The sequence below is a fragment of the Zonotrichia albicollis genome, chromosome 3 (genome assembly GCF_047830755.1).
Source record: "Zonotrichia albicollis isolate bZonAlb1 chromosome 3, bZonAlb1.hap1, whole genome shotgun sequence".
In the NCBI taxonomy this organism is placed as follows: domain Eukaryota; kingdom Metazoa; phylum Chordata; class Aves; order Passeriformes; family Passerellidae; genus Zonotrichia; species Zonotrichia albicollis.
The window spans coordinates 98,519,853-98,547,167 of record NC_133821.1 but is presented as its reverse complement, the minus strand read 5'-3'; the positions used below and the strand labels follow the sequence as shown (position 1 = coordinate 98,547,167).

Genomic DNA, 27,315 nt, shown 5'->3' with positions numbered 1-27,315 from the left:
CCCAGCAGTAACTCAGTGTGTGCCAAACATGAATATTTTTAAGCGTCATTTGAGTTTTAGAGGCTACAGTAAGTGATGGGAACACAGTCGTCTTGGGAATCTACAAATAACTTTAAAAAAGCTCATAAATCTGGCTTTCATGTTTAGGTTTTCAACAGCTTTATGAAATATGTCAAAGCTTGAACACAGTGAGTTAGTTTTCCTTCATATTTCTGAGGATTGACTTCTCAATCTTTTTTGATATGCTGCAGAGAAACAAATAAAAAAGGACTTGGCTTAAAAAACTTAGGCATCAGCAAATTAGATTTTTTTAAAGTTGCTATCTTATTTTAATTTTTTGTGTATCAACAGAGGAAAACCTAAGTAGGGCAGCCTAAAGTATTCCCTCATCAAAACAACCACAAAACGTTTCTGTCTAGCACACAATATATTACAAAATACCAAACAAAATATTAACAAAAATGTGATGTATAATTAAAAGATATTTTTTCTTAAATTGTATAAAAAAGATGCATCATAATGACTAAGCACAGCAGAAACCTGGAGAGCTGCATTCAGAAGTCCCATGCAAACTCTCTGCTTACATGGAAACACATGCACTCCAATGATAATCAGCAGGGAATTCTTGGTTTTTAAAATATGAACTAAAGGGTCAGTTGAAATTACATCAAAATTCAACAGCAAAAACCTTTAAAATTGTCTGAGAATCACAAAAATGAGCCCACTCAAAGAGATTACCTGGCATCACATATGGTGCAACTGCTGTGGAATGCTGCCCACTGCAAAACATGACCTGATTTGGGCTGCTTTCAGAAACTCCCAAAAGAACTGCTATCATGATTACCTCTGTAACTTCCCTAAGTAGTACTCCTTGGCAGGAATACTTCTTTATGTGTAATAACATCTCCTCTTCACTTAATCTATGTCACAAATTGGAAGATCCCATAGGAAGAATGGAAAGCAGAGACATTTAATCCTCCAGCACTAAAAGTAGCAAGTGGAGCTGGCAGCACACACAGAGCAAAAAAACCCCTACATGTTCAAATATTTGACCAGGTGGTTTTTATCAATTATGTTTTAAAATTATCATTACTCAAGAAATGTTTTTTGGAGAGGACCACTTTCTTCATAGGTGCTAAACAAAAACATGACAAATTATTTCTATTTGAAGATTATTTTAATGAATTTTTGTACTTTTTAGCATGACAATAATGTAAGAACTGTGACTATATTGTGACAGGAAGCTGGGACTATCTTCTGTATAATTGAGGGAGAAATATTTATGTTGTGAATACAGAGTAAGTTTAAAGCTATGATAGTTGGTAGGGTAATGACTGAGTACCTGACACTAAATATATTTTCTTTGCTCTTATTTCTCAAGTTAAGGATAAGCATTTGAAAAGGATTTGTTTTAATAAAATGAAAAAAATGAATTCACAAACCACAGTTGTAAGCTGTGCATGGTAACAAATGCAGTACCTGTTTAAGGTAACCAATTCCCGTACCTGTTTAAGGAATTGGCACTTGTGAACTTGTGAGCTAATACACCAAACACATTTGCAGCAGATCACCCCACTGTTTTCTTCTCAAGAGTCTACAGGAGGCAGAGCAGACACTGTCTCAGTAACCTGATCAAATCCTGGAGGAAAAGAAGTCTAACATCTTGTTGCTGCAAATAAGAAGCTTGAAATAAACCTTATTTGGAATACAATCTTATTCCTGATTAGGATTTCAGATGCATTTGGGATTTTGACATGTAATAACATTTCTGCTTTTTTTCCTTTTTTTAATTACTTATTTCTGATTTAACTTTTTTTTTTCAGTGACAAAGATAATGGAACAATATTAATTTGACTTATCCGATATTTGCATTTGCTCTTGCAGGAACTGTCTTAATGAAGATAAAATAAAAGCATAACACTAAAGGTCAAGCTATTGAAGTGCTAATCTGAAGTGGCAATCTCAAATCAATTCACAAGAAAGTCCACAAGTTTACTGAAAATCTAATGGTGATGTTCTAAAAACCTTAAAAAAAAAAAAGATAAATATTCTTGTAAATTCCATATGGAATTTGGGTTTGTTTTAAATTTGAGCTTGCAGTTATGACGCAGTTAAACACGGAGAACTAGGCAGACTTGTTATGGTAGTAGACTTTCAGTGACTTCTCATGCTAGCTGGGCAAAGTTTGTAGGGTCAAACTCCTGACCCTGTCCTCCTTTCTGAGTTCCTTTCCTATATTCCTGCTATTCTTTGTCTAAGAATGGTGCAGGATTGAGGGTCTACCACCTTCTAGACTATCTGGATTTTACCTGAAGTGCTCTTGCTTTAGTGAAAGCAAAAAGCCATTTTGAGAGGCTGTCATTGCATAGGCAAGCAGTTCCAACTTGAAAACCAAAGAATACTCAGCAAGTACTGTCCATAAAATATGAGCAACTGGGATTTGCGCTTAAATGCAAGATAAATGTCCTGAAGCACAAACAGTCACAGTCTTCAAGCAAAAGCAGTAGTTATTTTCTAGTCACAAATCTGGATATCTTAGATAAAATACAAATGCTCAATAATGCTCAATGTTTTGATAAAATGCAAATGTTCAATGCTTCTCTCCTGCATACTAGTTTTCTAGTAAATGTATGTAAATAAATATTTATCATATCTGGCTCTGCCCCAGTCCATAATTCTCACTAAAATCCATGGGAATAAGGTGGGTTTATTATCCATGGGAATAAGGTGGGAATACAGCTTTAGTTCTATAATAATGCAAACTCTCATGAAGGTAACTGCTTGCACATATACTATACCAAAGTATATACACTAAGAGAATGAAGAAAAAGATTACAATCTAGCTAGTCCTGCATAAGGGAAAAAGTTTAAAAATGTCCTGCACACTCAGTGGATCATGTGTGTATTTTTATTTTAAAATTCTATTAAATTTAAAATTGAGGAGCTAGCATGGTAATTCTAATGCTACCCATGGAATATTTTTTTAAATGACATTACTGATTAAGGTGTAATGCATTTGTCCTTAAGCTGTGGACTGATACTGGGAGAGTCATAAAGCCATCATTGCTCAGACTGTTAATGGAGGCAAGAACTCACTGCACAACACTGCAATACTCCTGGGGTTAAACAGAGAAATAGTAATGATGTGATTTGGAGGGGATTCAATTAATCCTTCTTATTAAAGAGAGGCCAGTGTCCTACAGACTTAGAAGGGAGGGGAAAGCTAAGTCTTCTCCTGAAACTCCAAAGTGGTTTTTAATGATTTCACAGCTAAACAAAACTACATGGCATTGTCATGCTCTTCTCTGCTATAGAACACAGAATGTTATATAACATTCTCTATTATATATTACAAACAAATATGACAGTTAAAAATTAAGTAATTCCATACTAAACGTAAAACAGTAGTTTTATCAATTAGAACTTTATCATCTCCAGTTTGAAATAAAGCTGAAATCAGGTATGAGATGGCTAGAGAAGGAAAAATCAAAATACTTTGACTAAGCAAGTTTTATATTATTTTATAAATAAAAGGAATACATCAGGTTTTTTAGGTTCATTAAAAGCTGAATATATTCACTGGGACACACTTTGGTAGTACCAGCATGATACAGTCACAAAGTATGCACATCAGGGTGACAGCTAAAAAGCAACAGAGAGCTTTGCACATAATCTAAAACTAAATCTGTATGTAATTTCCTTCCCTTTGTTAATTGAAGATTAAAACTAAATCAAGGGGAAGCCTTCTATGAGGCTACTTCCAACAACAGATGACTCAACTAGCACCTGAGAATTTGTTGTGCTTGTGTGTACTGAGGTTCTGAACTTCCTGTTTCAATAAAATACCAAACAAGTTGTGTTTCCTTTACAAATAAGCTATTACATCAAACCCTGTTCCTATAATTTCAGTTTTTGTCCTCATTCCAACATTTTCTTTGGCAAATGTAGAAACATTCTAATTAAAGAGAGGAGAAAAACAAGCATCATTCATCATGGTAAGAACGAATGCTCTAGAGAACATCCTTACTGGTTACTTGTTCATTCAGTTTAATTTGGCTTTTTAAGTGCACTTAATTATGGCATGCAGTTCTCTGAGATAAAACATGGGTAGCAGGGTTTCCACTAATAGTGTCTTGTGAAAGCTATTAAAGGTAATAATTCCTCTAATGCCATACAAATGTAATACCACCTGTGTAAACTAATTAAAAATATTTTTAGAACACCATAATACTTTAAATATACTATTCTTTAACATATTTGACATTTGAACTTTTTTAAAGTGGAAATGTTCCTTTGTTGTCATCAGCATGATCTATAAGATAAGAACAATAAGAATCCTTTCCAGTGTTACCTTTCCATAATTTCACATTTTGACCTCGGTCTACTTCATTTGCAATTAACCATGAGAAAGACAAATTCCCATGAAAAGGTAAATACCAGACCTGCAAACACAGCATAATGTAACTGTCTGCTTAAGTACAATAAAGCCTATATATTACAACATATGTGGTTTCTTTCCTAAACTTATTTAACCACAGAATTGGAAGTGCTGATTCACCCAGGCAGAAGCTCAAACTTAAAAGGATACTATAATAGGAGTTATAATTAATCAAACAAATGTCATTTTGGATAAGTCCATGTGCACATTGTATCTTTGTGGAGAGCACTACCTCTTTGTCTTATAAACCAAAGGCTCCAGCAAATGAAGCTAAAATCCCAGTCAGATGCTTGGGGTTCTGTTCTAGACAAATCTGGAATGCAGTAGAAAAAACATCCACTGTAAATGGCTAAAGCCAGTGGAGGATGCCGAAAACTCCTGATGAAAGAAATAACCACTACAATGTCTGCAACACCCTCTGAGGGCAGCATGAAAATAGAAATAGTGCAGTTAATCCTGGAAAAACCCTATGTTTGAGGAATGATCTCATCAAAAAGAGAATGACTTGGCAGTGCTGCTGAGAAGAAGCCAGCAGCCCTACTGCAGTGGTGAGATGCTCTTGGGGAAAGCACACAACAGGAGATTGGATGGCAGTGTGCACTCACAGCCCAGAGAGACAAACATACCCTGGGCTGCATCAGGAGCAGTGTGACCAGGAGGGCAACGCAGGGGATTCTGCCCCTTTGCTCTGCCCTCTTGAGACACCACCTGGAGGGCTGCATCCAGCTCTGGGGTTCTCAGCATAAGAAGGGCATGGAAGTCTTGGAGCAAGTCCAGAGAAGATCACAAAGGTGACCAGAGGGCTGGAGTGCCTCTCCTATGAAGACAGGCTGAGAAAGTTGGGATTATTCAGCTTGGAAGAAGAGAAAGCTCCTGGGAGACCCTAGAACAGGGTTCCAGTACTTTAAAGGGGCTACAAGAGGGCTGGAGAGAGAATCTTTACAAGGCTATGTAGTGACAGGACAAGAAGAATGGCTTTAAGATGAAGGAGAGTAGGCTTAGATTAGATATCAGGAAGAAATTCTTTACTGTGAGGTGGTCAGGCACTGGAACAGGTTGCCCAAAGCTGTGGATGTATCCCTAGAAGTGTCCAAGGCCAGACTGGATGGGACTTTGAGCAGCCTGGTCTAGTGGAAGATGTCTCTGTCCATGGTTGGACAGAGGGGTTGCAGCTCAATGATCTTTAAGGCCTCTTCCAATCAAGCCATTTTATGGTTCTATGAACCTCCAGAAAAAAATCCCACAAACAAACAAATGCCAAACAAAAACCCAAAACCAACAAACAAACCTGAAGCAAAAAACCCAAGAAAAAATATTGTCTACTTTTAATATCAGATGAACCACTACGTGTCCTTCAGCATCTCCTACATGAGTAAGCAGCAAACAGCCCAATCCACATCACAGAGGATAATAATAATTTTGGGATCACACGATGGTACTGCTTCAAGAAGCACATCTTTAGTTTCATAAGTGTTAGCTTAGCCAAACCAAAAACCCAGTGGGATGGGATGAACAGATCTTTCAGTTATTTATGCCATTCCTATTTTACAGTTTCTCTTCTAAGCCACGATCAACTCAACTATATGGTTCCACATAGCAAAGTTTTGTGCAAAACTTAATTAATATCATAGTTAGCTACCTCCTTCATGTTAGACTAAACCCAGAACTTCAGTAATAGTACTCAATAAAATCTGTAGAGTTTGGCCTTGCTTTGTATTGAAACTGCAGCCGTTTCAAGGCACTTAAAATGTACCGTGATTCAGGCAGGAATCTCTGAGGCTAGGCAAAACTTCTGGTAGATCACTAAAGCTTTGGGACAAGTTTTTCAGTTTTAGCATGATAGTGAGGACACCTTAAAGCTAATTCTTACATGTATATTTTCTTTGATTTTAGAAAGTTTGTACAGTATAAAAATTCCTCATATGTTCAAAACATATTAGTTTAAAATATAGATACTAATTAAAAGTTACTGTTAAAAGAACCAACAAAATTCCACCCAATTCAGACTACCCATAAAATTCCTGTCCCTCAGGCAAACATACTGCTGCTAGACTTCCCTTTCTATAATAGACTTAAAAGTAGGCATGACATGCAGCAAAGACTATTGAAGGTGAGCAGAATCAGGCTGCCTCATCTCCACAGGTAAAAGCCTCTCATGTGAATCACTGCCAGAATTTCCTGCTTGAAATGCATTTGATAAAGCCTCCAGGCCACAAAGAAATCTGGTAGAATGAAATATGGGTAAAATGTGACCTTTCAGTCAGATTGGGGAAAAAAAGGGACAGAAATATTCCTCTGAAGATCAAAAGGTCCCTGGTGCAGACACTATCCTTTGTTTTGGATTTGTACAATGTAATGAAACACCAAGTCTGCTTTCATGTTTAGTGGAAAATAATGAAGAAATATTACCTTTGTAATACTAATATATTGACTAGCAAAGCAAAGCTCTTTTTTGATTGCAGCCTCTGGGACCAACTTCAGGCAAATATTAAATAATATTTTTAAAAAATTATAATTTAGATCATCTTTTAAATATTTGTGATGAATAACTTCAATACACAGGACATAAATCATTGTAAGAAAAACATGACAATGGAACTTCTTGTCTTTGAAAAAACCTCCAAGGTCTACAACAGAAGACCTTGTGTCATCAACACATAATAAAACACAAAACAGTAAGAACAGGTAGAGAAGCATATTAATATATAAAAACATATACTCACAAGCACAATAAGTAAAAATCATCATTTCAAAGTAAATCTGCTGATGATAGAATTTTGACATTTTAAAATTGACTTTTTTTTGGTGTTTGTGTGGTTGGAGCAAAGGTATGGAAGTTAGAAATCAAAGGAGACTATTAAAATGTTTATATCAGGGAAACTAAGATTAGCGGGACAAAATCTGGTACATATTCATGGATTATTTTCTTCCTATTAGCTGTGAATTACTTCAGCCTCCATTTTGGAGGACAGAATTCTGCAGTTAAGACTGTACCATAGACACACTTATAAAAGTGCCAGAGAAGACAAGCTATATCAGCTAAAATGTACATTCTAAAGCTCTCAGAAGGTGTAATGGAGAAATACATTCAGAAAAATATCAGGTCTGTAGGCTGTGATCCTACCCTGTAGAGACACTGCCATGGACTTCCGTGTCATATTCTCTTCCAGGAACATGAACAGAGTTGCAGTACAACTTTTTGCTTATGACTAAATGAAGAAACAGCAAGGAATTTATTACAAATAAGAGAATTTTAATTAAATAAATAAGATTCACTTTTGCTGGAACCATTGCATGACACTGTGTTTTGAGGGAGTCAGATTTGTAACTAATTTCATTGCCTGGATATAGTGTACTAAAACTATAATAAAAAAAGCCAACAAGAGCATCTCAACAGCTCCACTAAAACAGCCAGACCAGAAACTTTCCCATCCCAACATAGCTATAAAGGGTCTCCACAAAGTTCCACCATATTTTTGCTTCTTCAGCTATTTCATCTAGAACTACTGTTAAATAAATGATAATATAATAATAAGATCCCATGATTCAACACATTTTTCCTCTTATAAAACAACAGTTCTTGATATACACATTCTTCTGTGCTACGTAGAAGAAGTTCATTACAAGTTCACCTTTTAAGTAAATGGAATGTATTTGGGACTGACAGCATTTTAACTATTACAGATAAACACTGCATATAAGCCTGACTTACTGTTATGCAATAAAATACACATAAACAAATAAAATAAACACTTTCCTTCTACCATAACAAGTGTGAGGATCAAGTAAGACAAAGCAGGATTTCTGAAGCTTTAGCTGTATAACCCCTGTGGGGCTGCAATGGCTTAACCAACAAAAAATCATTATATGCAGGAGTCAGGAGGTTTTTCAGCACACCCTGGTCTTATGAAACTCTCATTCTTCCCTTTTGTTCATATATGGAAGACAGAACTCCAATTGTTCTATCACTACCATCCATACAGGCAGTAGGTTTCACTCATAAAATACTGAACATGTACAGAGAAACCTTTTTTACTGAAGGATAAAGGAATTTAGATGGCAGTGACTAAAACAACCATGATATTTCTAGGCATTAGGATAATATACATTACTTACAGTAGGAAAAGAATATTAAAGCTAAAAGCTGATTATTAGCATCAAGCACTTTTGCAAAGTGTACGTGACCATCTGCCAGTGAGCTTGCAATGAATCATACAGACAAACACAATCACAGTGCAACACCACCAGAAGAGAAAGACAAAGGCACATAAACTTGACTATGTTTTTTTCTACCATGGAAAAAAGATCAAAGTAAAACTTTGATTGTGTTTTTAAATGAGAACAGTTTCCCCAAGTGTTGATTTTCTAGAAGTGCAAGATTACAGTTCAGATGATAATGTAAAAGCATGTGTAATGCATGCATAATGTGTTACTATTGCAGCAAAATGGAAATTTACCAAATCTACATCAATAGAGCAATAGAAACATCTGTTCTTCCTCACAATTAATATTGGCCTGAGTCTGTTCTTATTACCTGTAAACTAGTTTCAGCTTCTTTACTGCAGTCTTTGCTTGCTCTTCTGGTACTTTGTTATCCCCTTCTAAACACGTCCCAGTGTTTCTTTTCATTTAAGAATCAGATCTTTTCAAGAAACTCAGAAAACAACCCCAAAGCAAACAAACAAATCTGCAGCTTTGTTTTATGAAATGTAGTCTATGTTTATGTGTTGAGAAAATTCTGGACTGGAACAAGCTGTCAACAACTTTTGTTTAGCAAAAACTTTACATTCACTCCATGTTGGTCCAAGCTAGTCATATGCAGAGAGAAAACTACACAATTACATCACAATTATAGGCATCCATAAAGTCCAACAGGCTTCTAGAACTGTTTTATCTTAGCTATTTTGTCATGTATGCTATGTATATCTGAGTATACTACATTTTTAAAAACAAATTTAGATAAAATTGGCCTTTTGATTCAGCAGGTCTTTTTGAACTAATATTTAAAGGACGTATTCCACAAAAAATTATGCTATGTCTTCCTCCTTCCACTTTGAGCCAATTTCCCTGGTATGGAAGCAGGATGTACTTCAAGTTCTCATGTCTTCACTGGTAATAAAGGATAAAATTAGTGCCAGGCTCAACAATCTATTAAATAAAAATAGTAATTTACATATGCATCCTGAATATGTAAAATTTCCTTTCTTGTCTGTTAGCAATGTATTGAATACAGGGATTATTTTGAGTTTCACAGATTTAACGCAGACAAAGAAACAGCAGTGAAGGACTAGAATACTACAAAAGCAGCATGTAACTTGCAGAAAGTAATAGCCTGGTAGTACCTTTTTAACCTGGGATTAAAAGTGAGATGCCAAGTAGATGATTTATGCTCTCTCTTGTAACATAGTTAATACTAACTTCATGAAACTTTATCATGAAAGCATGATACAATGAAGATAAATATCTCAGGGTTCTTTCCATTAGACTGGCAGTTAACGTGCTTAAAAAATCCTCCACATGCATTAACCTGAACATTATAAAAATTCTACCTGCAACCACAGTAACTTTTAGCAGTGAAACCTGTATGTGACTGGATTGTATTGTAGGACAGGAACTCAATTCTAATTTACTTCGAAGTTTTCTACAGCATCCAAGGTATTGAGAGATACAATAAACACATACATGCCAATAAAAAGGAGTTGAACAGTATTAGATTTATAAATAGATACAAGAAAACAACATCTTGAAAGCGATGCCAAATAGGCAGATGTTATCAGTATTTACTTTCATATTCTGGAAATGTAAAAGGAAGGTCTTACAATAGGAGTTTAGAATTTACATTTCTGGGACTGCTAACTGAGCTATTCAGAAACCAGGATTATGACTTTCAAAATCATGCTGAAAAATATGTTTTTTATTTACTTGTTGCCTTCTACTGCCATTTTGCAGAGAAACATTTTCATGCTTCTGCAACCATGAGGAATAGAATTATTTCCCCTAAATTTAAGCTTTCATTTCTTTCTTAATCTAATTAGTTCATAATCTAGGACATAACAGACCAAAAGGACAGAGTAACATAATCACTGGCAACACCCAAAAACAAGGCAAGATTTATCTTTTATCCCAATCGAGAAAATTTGTAACAGCTCCAGTTACATTTCAAATACAACCTAAACTACTCAGGCACAGAACATACTAAAAGGCTCTTAGGCTTTTCCGAGCTGGTAGATCAGAGATACATTCTTACCTAAAGATGCAAAGGGAGACATACTGGGATTTTTGAAAGTCTCTGAGTTTACACTGAGAACCTCTGAAAATCTGTCATTCATTTATGAACATTAAACATTTTAAAGTTTTAACCACAAAGCATTTTAAAGTACAGAATACATGGCTATTCCAGTTCAGAGACATTGTTAAAAGCTGACTCTAACAGCTGAGACCGGAGGAGAATATAAAAATTAAAAACAGAATAAGGATTTAGTAATCACTTATTCCTCTGGTTTTATTCTCCTGCCTGTAACTTTTATTTCTGCTGAGCTTGGCAGATGTCCCACAGAATGGGGGATGTCCAGTATTACACAGTCAAGTCTTATGTCTCAGATGAAAAGCATATGGAGTATGGCTTTCTACATATTTTCATTGAAACCAGGCTGATTTTCAGATGCCTGGTAAACTGGAAAAATGACACAATGTATAAGTGGATAAAACCTTCATTTACAGCAGATGCACTACCAGCTACAGTGTATTTGATGTCCATGGACAGAGCTGTTACACAGTCCAAACTGTCCTGAATCTCAACAATTAGTATTTAGGATTCACAACTCTACCTTTATAGAAGAATATTAACTAGAAAAAAAAAAAAAAAAACACAAGAAGAAAAAGAAAAGGACAAGATATGAAATCCTCTTTTCCTTATTTCCAGTTCTGAATACTTTAATTTCTGTTTGTTTTCTGTTCATTAAAATTACTTCATTCCACCAGCTGTGATATAGTGCAATACTTACTAAGCCATCTGCCAGTTCATTTTTTTTGAAACAGGTGCCTCCTTCTGACATGGAAGACTCAGAAAAGAGATGGAATTTGATGAATGAACATTTAATGAATTAATGAACATTGAGAAATCAATGAAAGGGAGCCAAGTTTCACTTACTGCAAAGCCTGATTTGGACCAGCCGTGAAAGCCAACATTTGAACTAGGGGTAACACTCTTGAAAATGCTTCCAATTGTTTAACTAGTCCACAGAATGTTTGGTGAGAAATCTGCATCTTTTAAAAAAATTCTCACAGTGTAAATCTAATGCAAATGGCAACTGTGTGAGGATTCACACATTCTGGTTTGTTTTAAAAATACACTTGTATTTCAAATATAGACAGTTCTTGGCTACTGTTCATGTCATTAACAGTTTTAAAAGCCTCGGGCCATCCTCTGCAAGCAGGCACAGGGCATCTGCAAATTCCAATAATGCAGAACAGACCCACATTTTGTTTACTTCAACAGCTTGTGATCATTTTCCATGACAGATGTATCACAAAAAGGTTCTGACTGATACTAGAAAAGTCATCTAAATGAGAAGCCCCCAGTTTGCCTTTAAAGCATTGCTTTTTTTTTAGTCCTTGAGGCTATCAGTTTATTGAAATAGCTATCTTAAAAGCATGTGTTATTTTTCTTTATTGGGTGTACTGTAGCCTAAAACTGTGGGCCAGCAGAGTTAGGTCAGAGCTAAGTGAGCACAGATTTTTCTGCCCCCATTGCAAAACCAGCAAGGTAAAAAACAAATATGAATACAAAGGAGCCCGCTTCAAATAAATGTTCAAAAATGGAGGTTTTGAAAGTAGAGAAATTAAGCTATCACAAGTTAATGAAGAGCAATCTGATTTTGATGTATAATTTGTGGCTTTTTCAGTTCATGATGTCCATAAAATGCATTTTTAAAAAAATATTCACTGTAGATATTATGTTTAAATAAGTTTCCTTTTTAAAAAAATTCTGAAAGCAAAAGCAGCAATCAAGCCATTGATAATTGAGAATAATTTGTCTGGTTGCAAACTTCTCAGCCAAGAAGGTTTTTGTGTGGGCAATAACAGTTTATGAATCACTGTCTCACTTTCATGCTTTTAGCAATTGGAATAAGTGTGTTCTTTTGCGTGTCATTGATGTAATTAATAATATAAAATTAAGTTGTCCCAATATTGTAAAGAAATCTGAAACCATAACAATTTCCAATATTAAACCCACTGCTGCCTTATATTGGAATAATTGTGCTTAACAGTTTGCAGGCATTAATATTAGCTTGTGCCTGATAGGTTTAATTTAATGTCTGTGAGAAAATGCAAAAATTATATCAACTTTATTAATTATAGTTTTATCATCTGAAGAGGGATATTTTTTCCTAAAAGCACTTTTCACATGGAGGTCCAAGATAAACATTTTTCTTTCTTTCATCAAAGTGATGAGGTTTGATGAGAGAAATGAAGAGATGAAAAAGCTTATTAAATCACTTAATTCATACTGCTGCCAGCATGGGATTTTCCTTTACATTTTTCAGTGTTTTGCCATCTCTATTACTCATGCATCAGGGATTCCATTGCTTCTCATGAGAGGCTTTTCTACAGTCTCATAGGTCTTAGCTTCAGAAGATATATCTTTAAACTCTGTATGAAATTAAAACAAATTTTAGGCCATGACTCCCTACAGTTTCCCTGCCTGCTGTAGTCCTGCCTGGAATGTTTGGTTTATCTCGGCTGTTTGAGGGGCCTGGAAGGCTCGGGGTGGCTTTGGGGCAGCCCGCGTATCGAAGGACAAGAAGAGGCTTCAGTTCTTCTTTCTGGTTTTATGTTTATTAATTGTTTATCTAAAAGATGTTCTTTCAGCCGAACAAAGATCTGCTCAGCAGTTAGCTATGGGCACACTGTGCCGTCCTACGGACTGCTACGTATCTTTATACCTCTTGCTACGTATACAATATTTATCATTTTTCTTCAATACCATTTATTGTTATAACTCGGTGTACTCTTAGTAATAACTAATCCAAAGGTGCCACCGTGGCCAAAGAAGATGGAGGAGAGGAGGAAGAAGAAGGAGGGCAGGACACACCCCAATTCTTCCATCTTACTCCTCTAAACTCTCCTGTACATAAATCCTAAACTCTGTTTCTCACCCTCTAATTAGCTAATCTTTCCACCCTTCACCCCGGTGAGGCCCTCTTATCTTCATAAAGGTGTCGTCTCCCGTGTAGGGTCAAAGTCCTGCCACCAGACACTTCTGGCAACATTCCAGGACTCCCGGGCCCCCCAAGGGTGGTCTCGGGGGCCCTGCATCCCAGGACTCAAATCCTGAGATCCCACATCTCCCCCTTCTGTTTGCACTAAGAAAACTTCTTTTATTACTCGATTCATGGCGCGCTTCAGACATACAAAAATGCACGGGACGACAATCATGAGGACTAGTAGGACTATTAAAACATAAAACTCTATTTTTAAGATTCTTCTCTAAATAGGAGAAATGTCAAAGAAATCTGCTAGCTGATTAATCTATGATCTCGTGATCTCGCTAAGCTTATTTACGCTGTCTTTTATGTTTCTAATACTTTCATGAATCGATTTTGAGTGATCTGAGAGATTCATGCAGCACATTTCTTCAAACTCTTCACACTTATGTTTATGGGCGAGCAATAGATAATCGATTGTAGTTTTGTTTTGAAGAGTCGCTTGTCTTATACTACTAACGTCTTTTAACATGTCATTTAATGCGACAGACACAGACTGTGCATGTTTGCTCAACTAGCAACTCATGTGGTTGATCTGAGTTAAAGTTACTCTTGATGCTGTTTGAGGTGAGAAAATCGCTGTAGCAATGCTTGTTTTCTTATCTCAAGAAAATACTTCGTCATTGCAATCTGTCGCATAATTTTGGATTGATCTTTTTCTTCTGCGCTTTTTTTCTCTTAACATGTTCAAATCAGGCGACAGCATTGAAATTTCTCCAATGTTGCATGGACTTCTCGTGGCATTAGCAGGAATGCTGTGCTAAATTCTGTCTCTGCAAATTAAAAACAAACTTTGTGGCAATTGCACTGGGACTTGGATTGATATTTTGGCAGTTCTCTTTGTATATTTGCACTAAGCTGATGCATTCTTATAAAACTCATGATTGGGAGTCAAATCGATAGTTTTTGCTTTCGTGGCCTCTGGAACTTCAAACTGCATGTAGAATCTCATTGTCATGGACTCAAAAATTTCTAATTCTTGAGGTTCTGTAGAAGCTACAGGAAGTAGATGTGTTTAAGCACACTACTCTTTCACAGGATTTTTAATGACTTGTGAAATGTTAATTGCGGAATGCTTTGGAATTGGCCATTCGTCTACTGGCAATCTAACTATGCATGCAGAAAATGGTTTTCTTGGCTTCGAATGTGTCAGGCAAATACTATCTAGATTTGCTGCTTGAGTCAAAGTCTCTCATAGATTTTGCTTTGGCTGATTTACAGGTAAATCTTCTCTCTTACTTGCTGCAATGAATGAAAGAATGATGCACATAAGCATCATGACACTCATTATTACGCTTTTATACAGAAACTTCTAAAGTCTTTAGTTTCTTTTTATTTTTTTTCGGGATCGCTCTTTCTGGCTTGAGTTTCGACTTCTGTCTGAGTACTCGTCTCTTTGTTTTTCGGATTAGCGTTCTCGGGTTCTCGCGTCTGGAATGGCTTCACGTGCTGCGCTGACACTCACTTTAGACTTTGATTTGTGGAGATACAAGCGAAACTTTTGCTCTAAGTGATTAGTCTGAAAGGATTTTCTATTTGTTTTGTTTCTGGGTTTTTGATCAAAACTAAGGGGTTTTCTTTTAGCTTTGCTTGTGTGCTATTTAGAAAGTGTCTCACGATTGGTGGATTAGGTTCTGAGGATGAGCTATTTAGGAAATTCAACACATACAGTGCTTTATTCAATTTCATGTGAGGTGTTGCTTCTGGTTCACTCTTTCTCTGTCTGTCTAGAAGGGATTTCAGGGTGTGATGTGTTCTTTTAATGATTGCTTGACTTGTGGGTGAATGTGGAATACTGAACGTGTGTCTGACACTTCATTTTTTCAGGAATTTGTCAAGCACTTTGCTTGTATACGTTGGACCGTTATTTGTTTTTATCTCTTGAGGCACACTTAATGCTGCAAATGCTTGCAGCTTCCCAGCTGGCTGAAAACTCAATCCATTGCTAGTCCATCCTTCCTCACCATGGGCTGCACTGGGGGTCCAGAACAGTCCCTGCTTAAACATTTCAACAGACATTTACCAAAGGTATAGTGCTCTTGCAAAATGCACCTACAGTGTAAAAGAATTATGTTTCCAGGGTGATCTATCTATTTAGAGCCAATTTCTTACTGACTTGGTTTTTTTAATCAATTCACAGTCCAAGTGAATCCGTTACTGAAAGAGAAGAGCAGCAAAACAACACAGTTTGGATACAATAGTCTGATAACTGTAATAAAATGAAAAATGCTGATAATATACTAACAACAGCACTTTAAGATGAGACAATGAAACACATATGAAATCTTGAATAACCATCATTTATTTCCATAAGTTTCATGACATTCATTTCACCTAACTTCTGGTGCTGTCATCTGAACTTGTTACCCAAGAGCCTCCTTGTGATCAACAAAGAGAAATTTCTCTGACTCCACAAGTAAATCTTGTGTTGACCTTGGTATATGCATTTAATCAAAGAAGGGCACCTTAACACTCTACACAAGGATACAATCTTCATTAATGCAAAAAGAAAATATTCTAACCTGGCTGATTTAAGAGATGTCATTTCAGGACATCATCCATCCACTAAATATTTGAATGATTTTGCTTCCTAAAAATGATACTCAAGTGGGTGAACAGGCAAAGAAAAGCAGAAATTAGTAGAAAAACATCAGCTGATCACTAATTTGATGAACTAGAAATAAAGTTATTTATGTTCAAGACAAATGTATTCACTGATCATTGCTATTAGGGCTCAGGCCACAATGCTGAAGTAGTAACAAATCAGAATGTATAATTTAAAACCAAAGATGAAGCTTTATTAGTTATTTATAATAGAATTTGATCACAGATTTGACCGAAAATATTGACATAAAAATCAGTAAGAGCATAAAAACACAAGCAAGAAGTTCTATAATCAAGCTTAGCCTCCAGCTAATAAGCTAAGATTGAACGATTTGATTTTTAAATAAAAGTTACTTTGGCTGCAGCTAGCCTGAATGTGGATGCATATTCAAACAATATAGACATATAGACATCACCAATGTCATCTCCAAATTTCCTGTACATATATTTCTAGTGAGACAGATTAAGGATTTTTAAAGATTTTAATTCTCTGTGTAGGGAAATTACTCAAGTAATAATTCAGCTTTAGATAAAAGTCCAGTAAAACACCAGTCTCATTGGTTTGCATTGGGAAGAAAATATACCACTTTAATGATAGGATACTTATAAGAGATTTGGTCTTGTCTACATATTCCACTGGAGATGGAGGATTATCTTTCCAGCAAAGCATTTATTTGGAGAGATAAAGCACAGAATATTACTCAGCCAGTGAGGTACTTACATTAATATTTACAGAGCAATAAGTTGTACAGAAGCAAGGAGCCCAAACTCACAGAGGCCCTAATCTTGGTATCTGTATGCAGCTAATCTTTGTGCTGACCCATCATGGCTTCTGATGCCTGCCTAACCAGGGAGAAAAAACTCCACTTTAATTCCTTCCTTGGCTTGTACAGCAGTAAAACCAACAACAAAAAGAATGCCCAGTTTTTGTGGCAGAATCAGCAAGAGGGTGGGCAATGTTTTTGAGAGCTATTACTGAACTATGTTTATTAGTACTGAAAAAAAGAAAATATTTATCTTTATGGAGTGCAAAAATAGTTTGCAGTTGCTCTGTCCACTTCAAATTATACATCCATAATACAGTTCAACAAATATGAATATATGAAAACACGCTGCAAATATTTTTCTTGCACTCTCCACAAAAAGGTTAGTGCATGTACTGTATTTTTTTCTTGAGGGAAACAGATGTCAGGAACTAGGTACCTTACTGTTGCAGTAAATGTCCTCTCCCTCTCTGAAAGTGTTGTTTATTCCTCTTACACAGTTTTTCACTTCCTTTTCATTCCCTCTTTGACACCAGTTTATCTTTGAATTCAGATCTTAACTTGAACATGCTCTTGGGAAGTGTGACATGCTGTTACTATGAAATAAGTGTGCTATTACCAGACGAGAGAACCTTCCGCTAACCTGACTGACTGCTTACAAGAGGAAGGATTTAAATCACAGGCACTGGGGTGATTTGTAAAGCTATCTTACTGTCAGCTGCTTAGACTTTTAAAAATACATTCCTTTAAACAAAACGCATATGCATTTTTCTTTACAATGTCAGTAAGACAGACTTCTCATTTTCCAAAAGCCTTCTGGATTCTTTCAGAGACTGCTGCCTTTTCACATCAATGTAATACAGCATTCACATAATATAACAAAAGTCAAAACCTTACATAAAGATTTTAGGTTTAAATTGTCCAAATGCACAAAACTAATTTAAAAGACATTTTTCAAAGCATAGAAACAGTATATAAGCATGGAGAATAAGAACATCTGTTAAATTTTTAACTTATAATTCAACAGTAAAGAGTAAATACACAAGTGCTATGGGAACAATTTTTCAAAACAGGTTTTAAAGGCTTTACTACACATTAGCACACAAGTTATTTCATTCAGTTTCAACCAATGATAACCTCTTTAAACAAGTGCTTTATTTTGCTTTTCTCAGTATGAGAAATAGGGCACAGCACTTAACACTGTCAGATATTCAGCAGTGCAATTGTAAGATCCTTAACATTAGCTGCAATTTCCATGTTAGTTTTGAACCCGTGCTATTTGAGTTTAAGATGTAATTACACTTGCTACCAGCTGAAGTTTGTTGTCATCATCTAACTCTGAAGAGAATAAGCACAGCCTTTGTGCACTACAGACAAACTATATAAAAATGTTAAGGAGGAAGGACATGTAGCAACTATTCTTCATAATCCTAGGACTCACTTCCTACTTCTGTATGTGGATGACTCATCTTTCAAAGATTAAAATAACATTCATTATTAGAAAATGCTCACAGTGAAAGACACTACCATCTGTCCTACAAACAGGAACTTCATTAATGCACAGTAAGAGTCTTCTTAGATATGTGCCTACATTATTTGTGTAGACTAGAGTTCGGTAGATACTTGTGAATTCCACTTTAGATAGCACTTAAAAATTTGGACTGAAAAAGGAAATCACTATAAAACTAATGAAGTAGCAGAAATTAAGAAGCATTTTGTATTTAATAAGATGTGTGGAAGTGATAATGACAGGAATTAAAAAAAACCCATTAATTCATGTTATTGTTATTACTCAGGATGTGATATCATGAAGTCCCAAGCTAAATTAAAATGACCAATTATATTTTAGGTACAGTGGCATCAACAACATACTAAGAACATACATATATACAGATACAATTATGTTTATATAATACAATTATGCTTAGATATACAATTATGTTTAGATAATGCCTTTTAATGTTGATACAATGTTACTATAAAAAGAGTGGGACACAAAAATTAGTCTATAATTTGGAAATATGATCAAATGAAATATATGATTATCTGAGAAAAGATATCCCAAGTTTAACCCAAGACATTCCAGGAAAGCCAATCCAGCCAGTGGCTACGAAGAAAGCAACAAAGTTGTCATACTGGTAGGAGAGGTGCTAAATTTCCAAATTCAAAGCAATTAAATACATAATCTACTTGTGTGAAGCTCTGATGGATGTCTAACCATCTATCCTTATGACAGCAAAGTTGAACGTGATTTACTGAGGCAGAACTTATATAATAAGCTTTATAAGCAAGTTATGTTTCAAATACTATGGAGGAGCCAGAGAGTTTATGCTACAAAATTCAGTATGTTGATGATAAGGACCAAGATAGGGGTGTTAGACACATTAATGAAAGCATAGCATCAAGAAAGGGAGAGAATAAAATATCAGAGACATAAAGGAAACATAACGGGCAGATTATAGATTTAAATGCATTGAAGGGTGGTGGCAGTGTCAACTGTTAAAGAGAAAAAGGGAGAATGGAAGAATTTCCAAGGGAATACACGAAGCCTGGTTTTGGCTGCATTATGCTTCCACTGGTGCAGTGACATCTAGGAAAAATACTGTGTACTGAAATGATGGATTGGATGTCACAAGGCAAGATGGGAAAAAACAGACTGAGTCACCAAGCCAGAGTGGTAACTGAAATTTTCAGTGGATCAGATTATTGACCTCTTGTCCCTTCTGCAGAAGTACAATATGAGAACTATTGGGCAAATGCCCTCCCTTGTAAGGAAGGGCACTCAAAGGAGACGTGATGGAACGTCAGAGACGGAACATAAAGTTGATTATGAATTCACAAGATGTTACACCAGATGTTCTGAGTGATTAGAAATAAACTGCAGCTGAGAAAGTGAGTGGAATCCTGAGACTTTGTTCAAGAAGTCATGAGAGACTGGTGCAGAAGCTCAGATGGAATAAAAATGAGCAAATGGTGGGGAAAGTAGGAATGATTGTTAAGATATTATCATTAATTTTAAAGTGCTAAAAATCTGAACTATGGGTCTGGATGAAAAGAAATTGTTTGGCTTATAGGAAAACTTAATCTATCACTCTTTGAAAAAGAGGGCAAGATCTAAAAACAGACCAGATTTTCAGCAGCCTAAAAATCCAATAGGGTCCTAGATCCTGCTCCCTGTTTTATAACTTACAAGTTCATGAGTCTTGTCCTTGTTGACATTTGTTCCTGAGAAAAATGCTAAACTACTTACAGTGAAGGAAAATATTTTGAAGACAGCAAATGGAACTATCATAAACTAATATTAAAGGACCCAAAGGTGGGAACTTAACGCTGAGTGTCAAAATGTGAGGAATGTAAATACCAGGAATATATAAAATACTTTATTAATTTATTCCATGTTTCAGATTATTTTTCATCTCAGATTTGATTTTGAAATTACATTGCAGTATTTGCATTTAAATATGTAGATTAAATACATATGTAAAAATGTAGCACCAAATGTAGCACCTGTAAAAATGAAGCACCAAAACCTACTTGTTTACATGATTTTGCCTTTAGTTTGCACAATATTTTTGATGTAGTTTTCCCTTCCTAAAATGAGTAAACTGCTGAAATGAAAACTTATCTACCAAATCAACATCTTGAAAGTTTTAAAGTGGCAAAGTTTGCAGATAGCAAAGTCAAAGCTAAGTCAACATTTCTTATATTTCTTAAGTTTATATGCTTCCTTTTCTATCAGAGATCTCACAAGATCTCTGTATCTGCCTGTCAAACAGAAGCTGTGCAGCTGTAAGGAAAATGGTAGTTGGAAAGATAATGTTAGCACAATTCAGGCATCTCTCTCAGAGCAGCCTACTCATCTGCTGCATGGAAGAAACCCACAACTGGCTGAGTAAGGGAATTTACTGTTTCCCAGGAAAGGAAATTGCCTGCACACATCTGGCATGTTCTAAATGTTCTAAATGTTTAGTTTTGACAAAATACACATTTCAGCTCTGCTTATAAGGTGAGTTCTGTAGAGTGGGTATCTTCTTTCTAAAAAGGGAAAAATCTAATTTGTACTTTAAATATGTCAATTCCACTATTTGGTATTTTATGGCATATACTGTATACACTCAGCTCTAAAGCAAGCAGGAACTCACAGGCTGAAAGCTGTGTTTTAGTTTACAGGAAAAATGTATCATGAATGTAAATACAACACTCCATATCGACAGCAGAAATGAAAGATGAAGAGAACAACAAACATGAAAGAAATACTGAGAGGATGTGACTAGCCTGAGTTATAACTTTTTACTCAGTTTCTGACATTTATAAGACTCCATGCCAAATTATTTAAATTCCTCTCTACTTCAACATGTCTAACAAGAAATGGTCGTTCTCATAACTGGCAGGGGACAGATCTTCTCAGTCATTCAGTTTTCAGAATAAGTCCTCCCTTTCAAGCAGACTTGTTAAAATGCCTCTAAGGCTCAGTAAAAAGGCTGTATGCAGGCATCTTCCTTCCTTTTCCTCAGATTACAAGTACAAGAATGGATTTAACTTGCCTTACTTTTCACACCAGTTTTCTAAATTTAGCTGTTACTACTTTCTTTTCCCCTGAACTCTGACTGGCGTTGACTCTCTGGAGAGGTAGAGAAGACCACTTCCTCCTCCACAGCTGGGAAAGTTGCTCCCAAAAGGATAGAAAGGGTGAAGGATCACAATCTACTGCTCCAAAAGATGCACCAAATACAGCACTAAGCTGCAGCAAAGGGTTAAAGGGATGTGTATTTATTTTGTTGGCAAGGTGAACAATCACTAACTTTCCTGGACAGCGGGAGAGAGCACCTCATTAAAGCAATAGGAGTCCATTGGACCCAGATGGGGAAACAGCAAAACTCTCTCTTGGTTACTTGTGTTTGGGGGGTGTATTTCAGTTACTGCCCCTACAGTCTGGGATCAATGAAAGCTTAGGGAAAAATTTACCATGGTGCACCTCAGGGTGTTACACCAAGACCTAGATGAGAAGCACAGTGAGTAGAAGCTGTGGTGGTGCCTGCCGTACTGGTGAGAGTCTTCCATTAGGAGTTTGCTTTCACTTCTCAGAATAATACCTGTGCTTTCCTTATCTTTTCCCCAAACTGCAGACAGCTGCCATAGCAACTGGCCATTTACTCATTCATTCATTCACAACGACAAAAAAACCAAGACACAGAAACCAAGCCCAGCTTAAAACACAGTAAAAGGTGAACTTGTTTCTCTTTCCAGTATTCCTACAACCACAGTTCTCCCTAGTGGAGGCCCAAGATACAGCAAGGCTTCCTAGGCAGTCTCCAAATTCAGTTTGGCTCCTGGCCTCATTACGGCACAAGGGCCTCCCAGGGTCATGCTTTGGCTTTTCATAAAGGAAAACAGACTCCAGTTCAAACTTTTAGAGACACTAGACACTCATCTCTCCTCCAAAACTCGGCAAAACTGAGCTGCTAGATTACAACAGTGCTGTGACTCATTAGGGTGGCATACAGATGGCAAGCTTTATAGCCATTCAAAATCTACTGATTTAATCAAGCCTCTCATGGAGATCCTGTCCGATAAAATCCCAGCAAATTCTCCCTTACATCTTGTCTTTTATATGTGTTCAGTGCCTTGAGTAGACTTGTAATAATTAAAAAGCACACTCCTAAAATACTACATTGCTCAGTCTCATATTTTCATTTAATATGCAACTAAAGAATTTAAAAAATCCATGAAAATATAATCAGAAAAATAAAGATTATCCTCCAATTCTTCCTCGTTGAGAGACAGATATTTCCAGGGCTGGAGCAATCGAATTTTTACCACTACTCTATTAACTATACACACAAGGTGGTGAAAGGAAGGATGACTAGTATGATATGGCCTCTAGTTTTTCTGGGGTAGCTGTGCAAGGAAAACAAGGAACAGACCAACTTAAGGACAAGTTGCAATAGGAAATTCTCATTTAAATTAGCAAATTAATTAAAGTACCCAAATAACAGAAAATACTGAATTGAAATGTCTGCTTAGATAGAAATGCTTCACACAGTGTAGTGCGTTAATCCAATGCTATTTTCTGTCTTTTGGATAATAGTAGGTTGGTCAAGTATCTTGCAAAGACTGTTATTCACATGGAATTAAACATTCTTTCAAACACTTCAATTAATTGAAAATTAGAAATCACTATACAACAAGTTTGAAACTTTGTTATCAATGCAAGAAGCTGTCACATTATCTGCTTGGGTATTGCAAGACAAAATTGAAGGGATGGAGAATGCATATTTCATATACCAAACCCTCCAAATACATAAATTTTGATGCAAATAATCTTGACTGTTCCAAACATATCCCTTTGTTTCCTCTGGTTAGAAGGATGAACAGCGGCATATGAATACTCCACAAGAAAAAATCCAACAAACTGGTTTCACTCATCACAGTCCAAATATAATCAGAATCTTTCTGGAATTCACCAGAATCAAATTCTAGAGATTTTCCTTTCCAGACATAACTATGTAAAGAAATATCAGCAGTTTCCAGCAACCTAAGATATGAATTTTAGCTGCTACAACTCCTTTTGACAAACCCTGAACACAACTTCCATGACATAAATAAAGCCACATTAATTCACTATATATAATAAAGATAAAGCAAGTTATGTAAGAGTCTGTCTTAAGAGATCCTGAGACATGCTGGGATTTTCCTTGAATATGAGAAACTTTGCTCAGTGACTCATGTTAGTTTGACTAGCACGGCATTCCCTTTGTTTGTTTTAATTAAGAAAAATCTATAGTTTCCAGATCCAGACCGAGCCAAAATCTCAGGCAGTTTGTCTTCAGGAGTCAGTATCCTATCATGCTGGTCTCAAGAAGACAATTTCTCCTTACAGAGAGGTAAACTTTTCCAAAATTTCATTGGAATGGACTCTTTCCCAGGGTCTGCTAACGCTAGTAATTTTCCACTTTTTCAAAATGACCGATCATTGCAGAGACCATGGGAGTTGGGAAGTAGTCCTTTTTACCCTTACATATAAATTTCAAAGACTTTATTAGAATTTCCCTCCCCTTTTATGGGTATTTCCCACTCCCAAGGGCACAGAATTGGGCTAGGGAGAGCTAACAGGGTAATTCCTATTCAGTCATGCCACTTCCTGAGCTATCCCTTACTGCCACTGCCTCTGGATGGTTTTTCCTCTTCTAGCTTGTGATTTCTAACTCTTTTATTAACATTAGCACTTCCAAAATTAGCCATGACATAAAGAAAAAAAAGTGTCTTTAAAATAATAAATAGAAAGCTTGTAAACCCTTAACTCTTGAAAGACGTGCCTAAAAAATGAGTGTTCATCTCAGAGATTCAGCAAAATACAAATTCTGTGTTCAACTGAAAACCTCTAATTACTGCCCCTCATGTTCTCTTTGCAAGGATGTACCCAAGCCTGCTTTTGTATGCATGGGACAGTGTCTTTTTCCGTAATTCCACAATGTAATATACACCATCTAAATGACATCTTGGTTCAGCACATTTTAAAGAAAACAAATTAAGAACAAACAAGCCCAGGGACATATGTATGCATATATATGCATATGTGTGTGTGTGTGCTTAGTGGGGGTGGTCGAGGGTAAAGAGCTAAAAAATGATTACCATCGCAAATCATTTACTAGCATAGTTGGAGGCTATCGGAACGGATTGCTCTGTCTAGGAAACTCTTAATTAGAGCCGTGCTGCAGGAATTCGCAGGGGTCCTGCCGCTGCCGGCTCCTCCCTGGGGTTTCCTCTCGCCGCCCCGCTCCCGCCAGCCGCTGTGCGCTGCCCCCGGCCCCGGCGAGCCCGGGAGGGAGGGGCGGCTCCGCTCCACACGTGTGCCGGCTCTTACCCACTCCCGCTATAAGGGCAGGGTAGCGAGTGCCGGCGCTGGCGAGGCGCGGGGCTCGGCGGGGAGCGGCGCAGGAAGGCAGCGGGCCAGGCGGGGCGGCCGCAGCTGCTTTCCGCGCCTGACAGCTGCGGGCACGGCGGGAGCGGCCGCACCTCCCCGGCCCGCCCGGGGCAGGCAGGCAGGGCCAGCCCTCGCCTCACGGCACATGGCAGCGGAGCGCTCGGCCGCGCCGCAGGTTAGCTAGGGCCGGGCTCCGGCCAGCGCATCCAGGCTCTCTAGGTCCGCCGAGTTACCGCAGGGATTAAAATGCAGCTGGCCGCCTGCTTTTTTCTGGGCTGCGGCATAATCTTAGCTTCAGGATACAACTCCTTCAGTAAGAGCATGGAGACGATAGGCAAGAAGCAGTACCAGGTTCAGCACGGGTCGTGCAGCTACACCTTCCTCCTGCCCGAGGCGGACAACTGCCGCTCCTCCACCCCGTACGTGTCCAACGCGGTGCAAAGGGATGCACCGCTGGACTATGACGATTCAGTTCAAAGACTGCAGCTACTTGAGAACATCATGGAAAACAACACTCAGTGGCTAATGAAGGTAAGGTCATATAATTTCTATCCCCAAAACCTAACATCCTGTTATTTCTTTCAGTGTGATTTCTTTTTTCTTGAACTGTGCCTAAATTCACAGAGTGCATTGTCTAAGCTAAATTTCTGAATTACCTTTCAATCAAAAAGTTGTTTTGAAGTCTGGGAACATAATATACAGTGGCAAGGAAGAGTAATCCGCACAGTTGTGCAGAGACTGTGCCTTAAAGTTTGTCATTACATTTGAGTTGCTTGGACAAATTGCATACACAGATGGACTGTGGGCATGTCTGAAGTTTCTGACATGAGAGAAGCAGCTACTAATTTATAATTAACTGGCAAGGGCTACTTTAGATCTATTTAAAGAATATAGAATGTACCTTTATCTGAGACATGCCTGAAAAATGTTATCTGAAATGTGATTTCAAAACTTGAATGAAGAAATTAACCTATTAAATCCCACTGATAAAGAACTGTAGCTCCAGCAAAGGCTGCAAGTCAGGACTTGCAGTGAAATCAGCCTTGTGAAGAGATAGAATTTCAAGAAAATTCTTTAGTGGTTATCCTTTGCATCCTGTAACATTTTCAGTGAAATGTACAAGATTCAAGGGAAAAATAGTCTGGAAAAAGTGTTACAGATACCACAGAGCTTCCCTTAATGCAATACCATTGGAACTAAGGGAAAATTGTCAATGTTTATTGACAAAGTGGCAACATTTGTACCTGAAGAGCCGGGGGAAAAAAAAAATTCAGCACATATTTTTATTATTACTGGAGAACAAACCTGATCACAATTTCACATTTTTACAGAAATTAATTTGATTCAAAATGCTATGCAGTTCAACAGATTTTGATTTAAAAAACCTTTATTTCAGTACTATCTGGAAAGGTGTTATAGTATAATCTAATTGCATGGTAAATTTATGAGCCTTTATGTTTTGTACCAACATGCCTGTCTTCTAAGCAATAAATATTTTAAGGACTTGGCACTGTATTTCCTAGTAAGTGTTCCAGTGATGCCATAATGGTTTCTTCCTAACGAAAAATCTGTGTTGCAAATAGAGAAAATTCAGTTTTTTACAAAGGACAGCAATTTCATGCATAGTTACAAAATAATTTTGCACTAGGACTCACTCCTCTCATCAGTTACAAAGTTACAGAACTCCTGTGATACAACCAGTGAAACCTGCTGGCGAATTTGTTAGTGTTAAACTTCCCATTCCAAAACAAACAGCGGAGGGTTTTCATCAACCTGGAAATGAGCCTTGAAGATTAAATCCAAAATGCATACACTTGAAGCCTCCAGTGTGGAATTCTAAATCTCTCTTTATAGGTTTAGGATGCTTAATTTAGAGACACAAATAATGTCAGTTCAGTAGTTTTTGGATTTTTTTTTTAAACAGGCAAACTTACTCTCCTTCACGTACTTACCTTTCAACTTATTAATTTACAATGCTCACTGTTGTAATGCCAATACCACAATTAACAGATGTGCAATGCAGGATGAAAAACACACAAAGTAGAACAGTCTAAGCTTCCCAGCTGCTAAGCAATTTTCTAACATAAATAGTAAATCACACAACACTTCAGTCTTAAATGCCACTTGAGTAGACAAACACAGTATCATAAGTGGCATCAGGTAAACAGAAACCAGTAAGCATCCTTATTTAGTAAAAGCTATGCTTTTTCCTGTCAGCCCCTGGGAACTCAGTGCCAAGAGGAATAGGATAAGTATCTCTAACCCATTCTTTGGGGGATCAAAAGGTAGATTCTGATTTACAAGACAGAGAAATGTTTC

At 36.9% G+C, this 27,315-nt stretch overlaps 2 protein-coding genes across 3 annotated transcripts in view; one reads left to right on the top strand and one right to left on the bottom strand.

The window, feature by feature from the left end:
- MCPH1 (microcephalin 1) overlaps positions 1-27,315 on the bottom strand; it is a 130,934-nt gene that overhangs the window by 20,574 nt on the left and 83,045 nt on the right. The window lies entirely within an intron of this gene.
- The window catches only part of ANGPT2 (angiopoietin 2), a 41,677-nt gene continuing 39,099 nt past the window's right edge, over positions 24,738-27,315 (top strand). Inside the window, exon 1 of one of the 2 annotated variants that reach the window (XM_005495965.4) lies at positions 24,738-25,527. In XM_005495965.4, coding sequence (XP_005496022.1) covers positions 25,243-25,527 — 285 coding nt within the window. In that variant the 5' untranslated portion in view covers positions 24,738-25,242. The remainder of the gene's footprint in view (positions 25,528-27,315) is intronic. The other variant, XM_005495962.4, reaches the window with a different exon arrangement.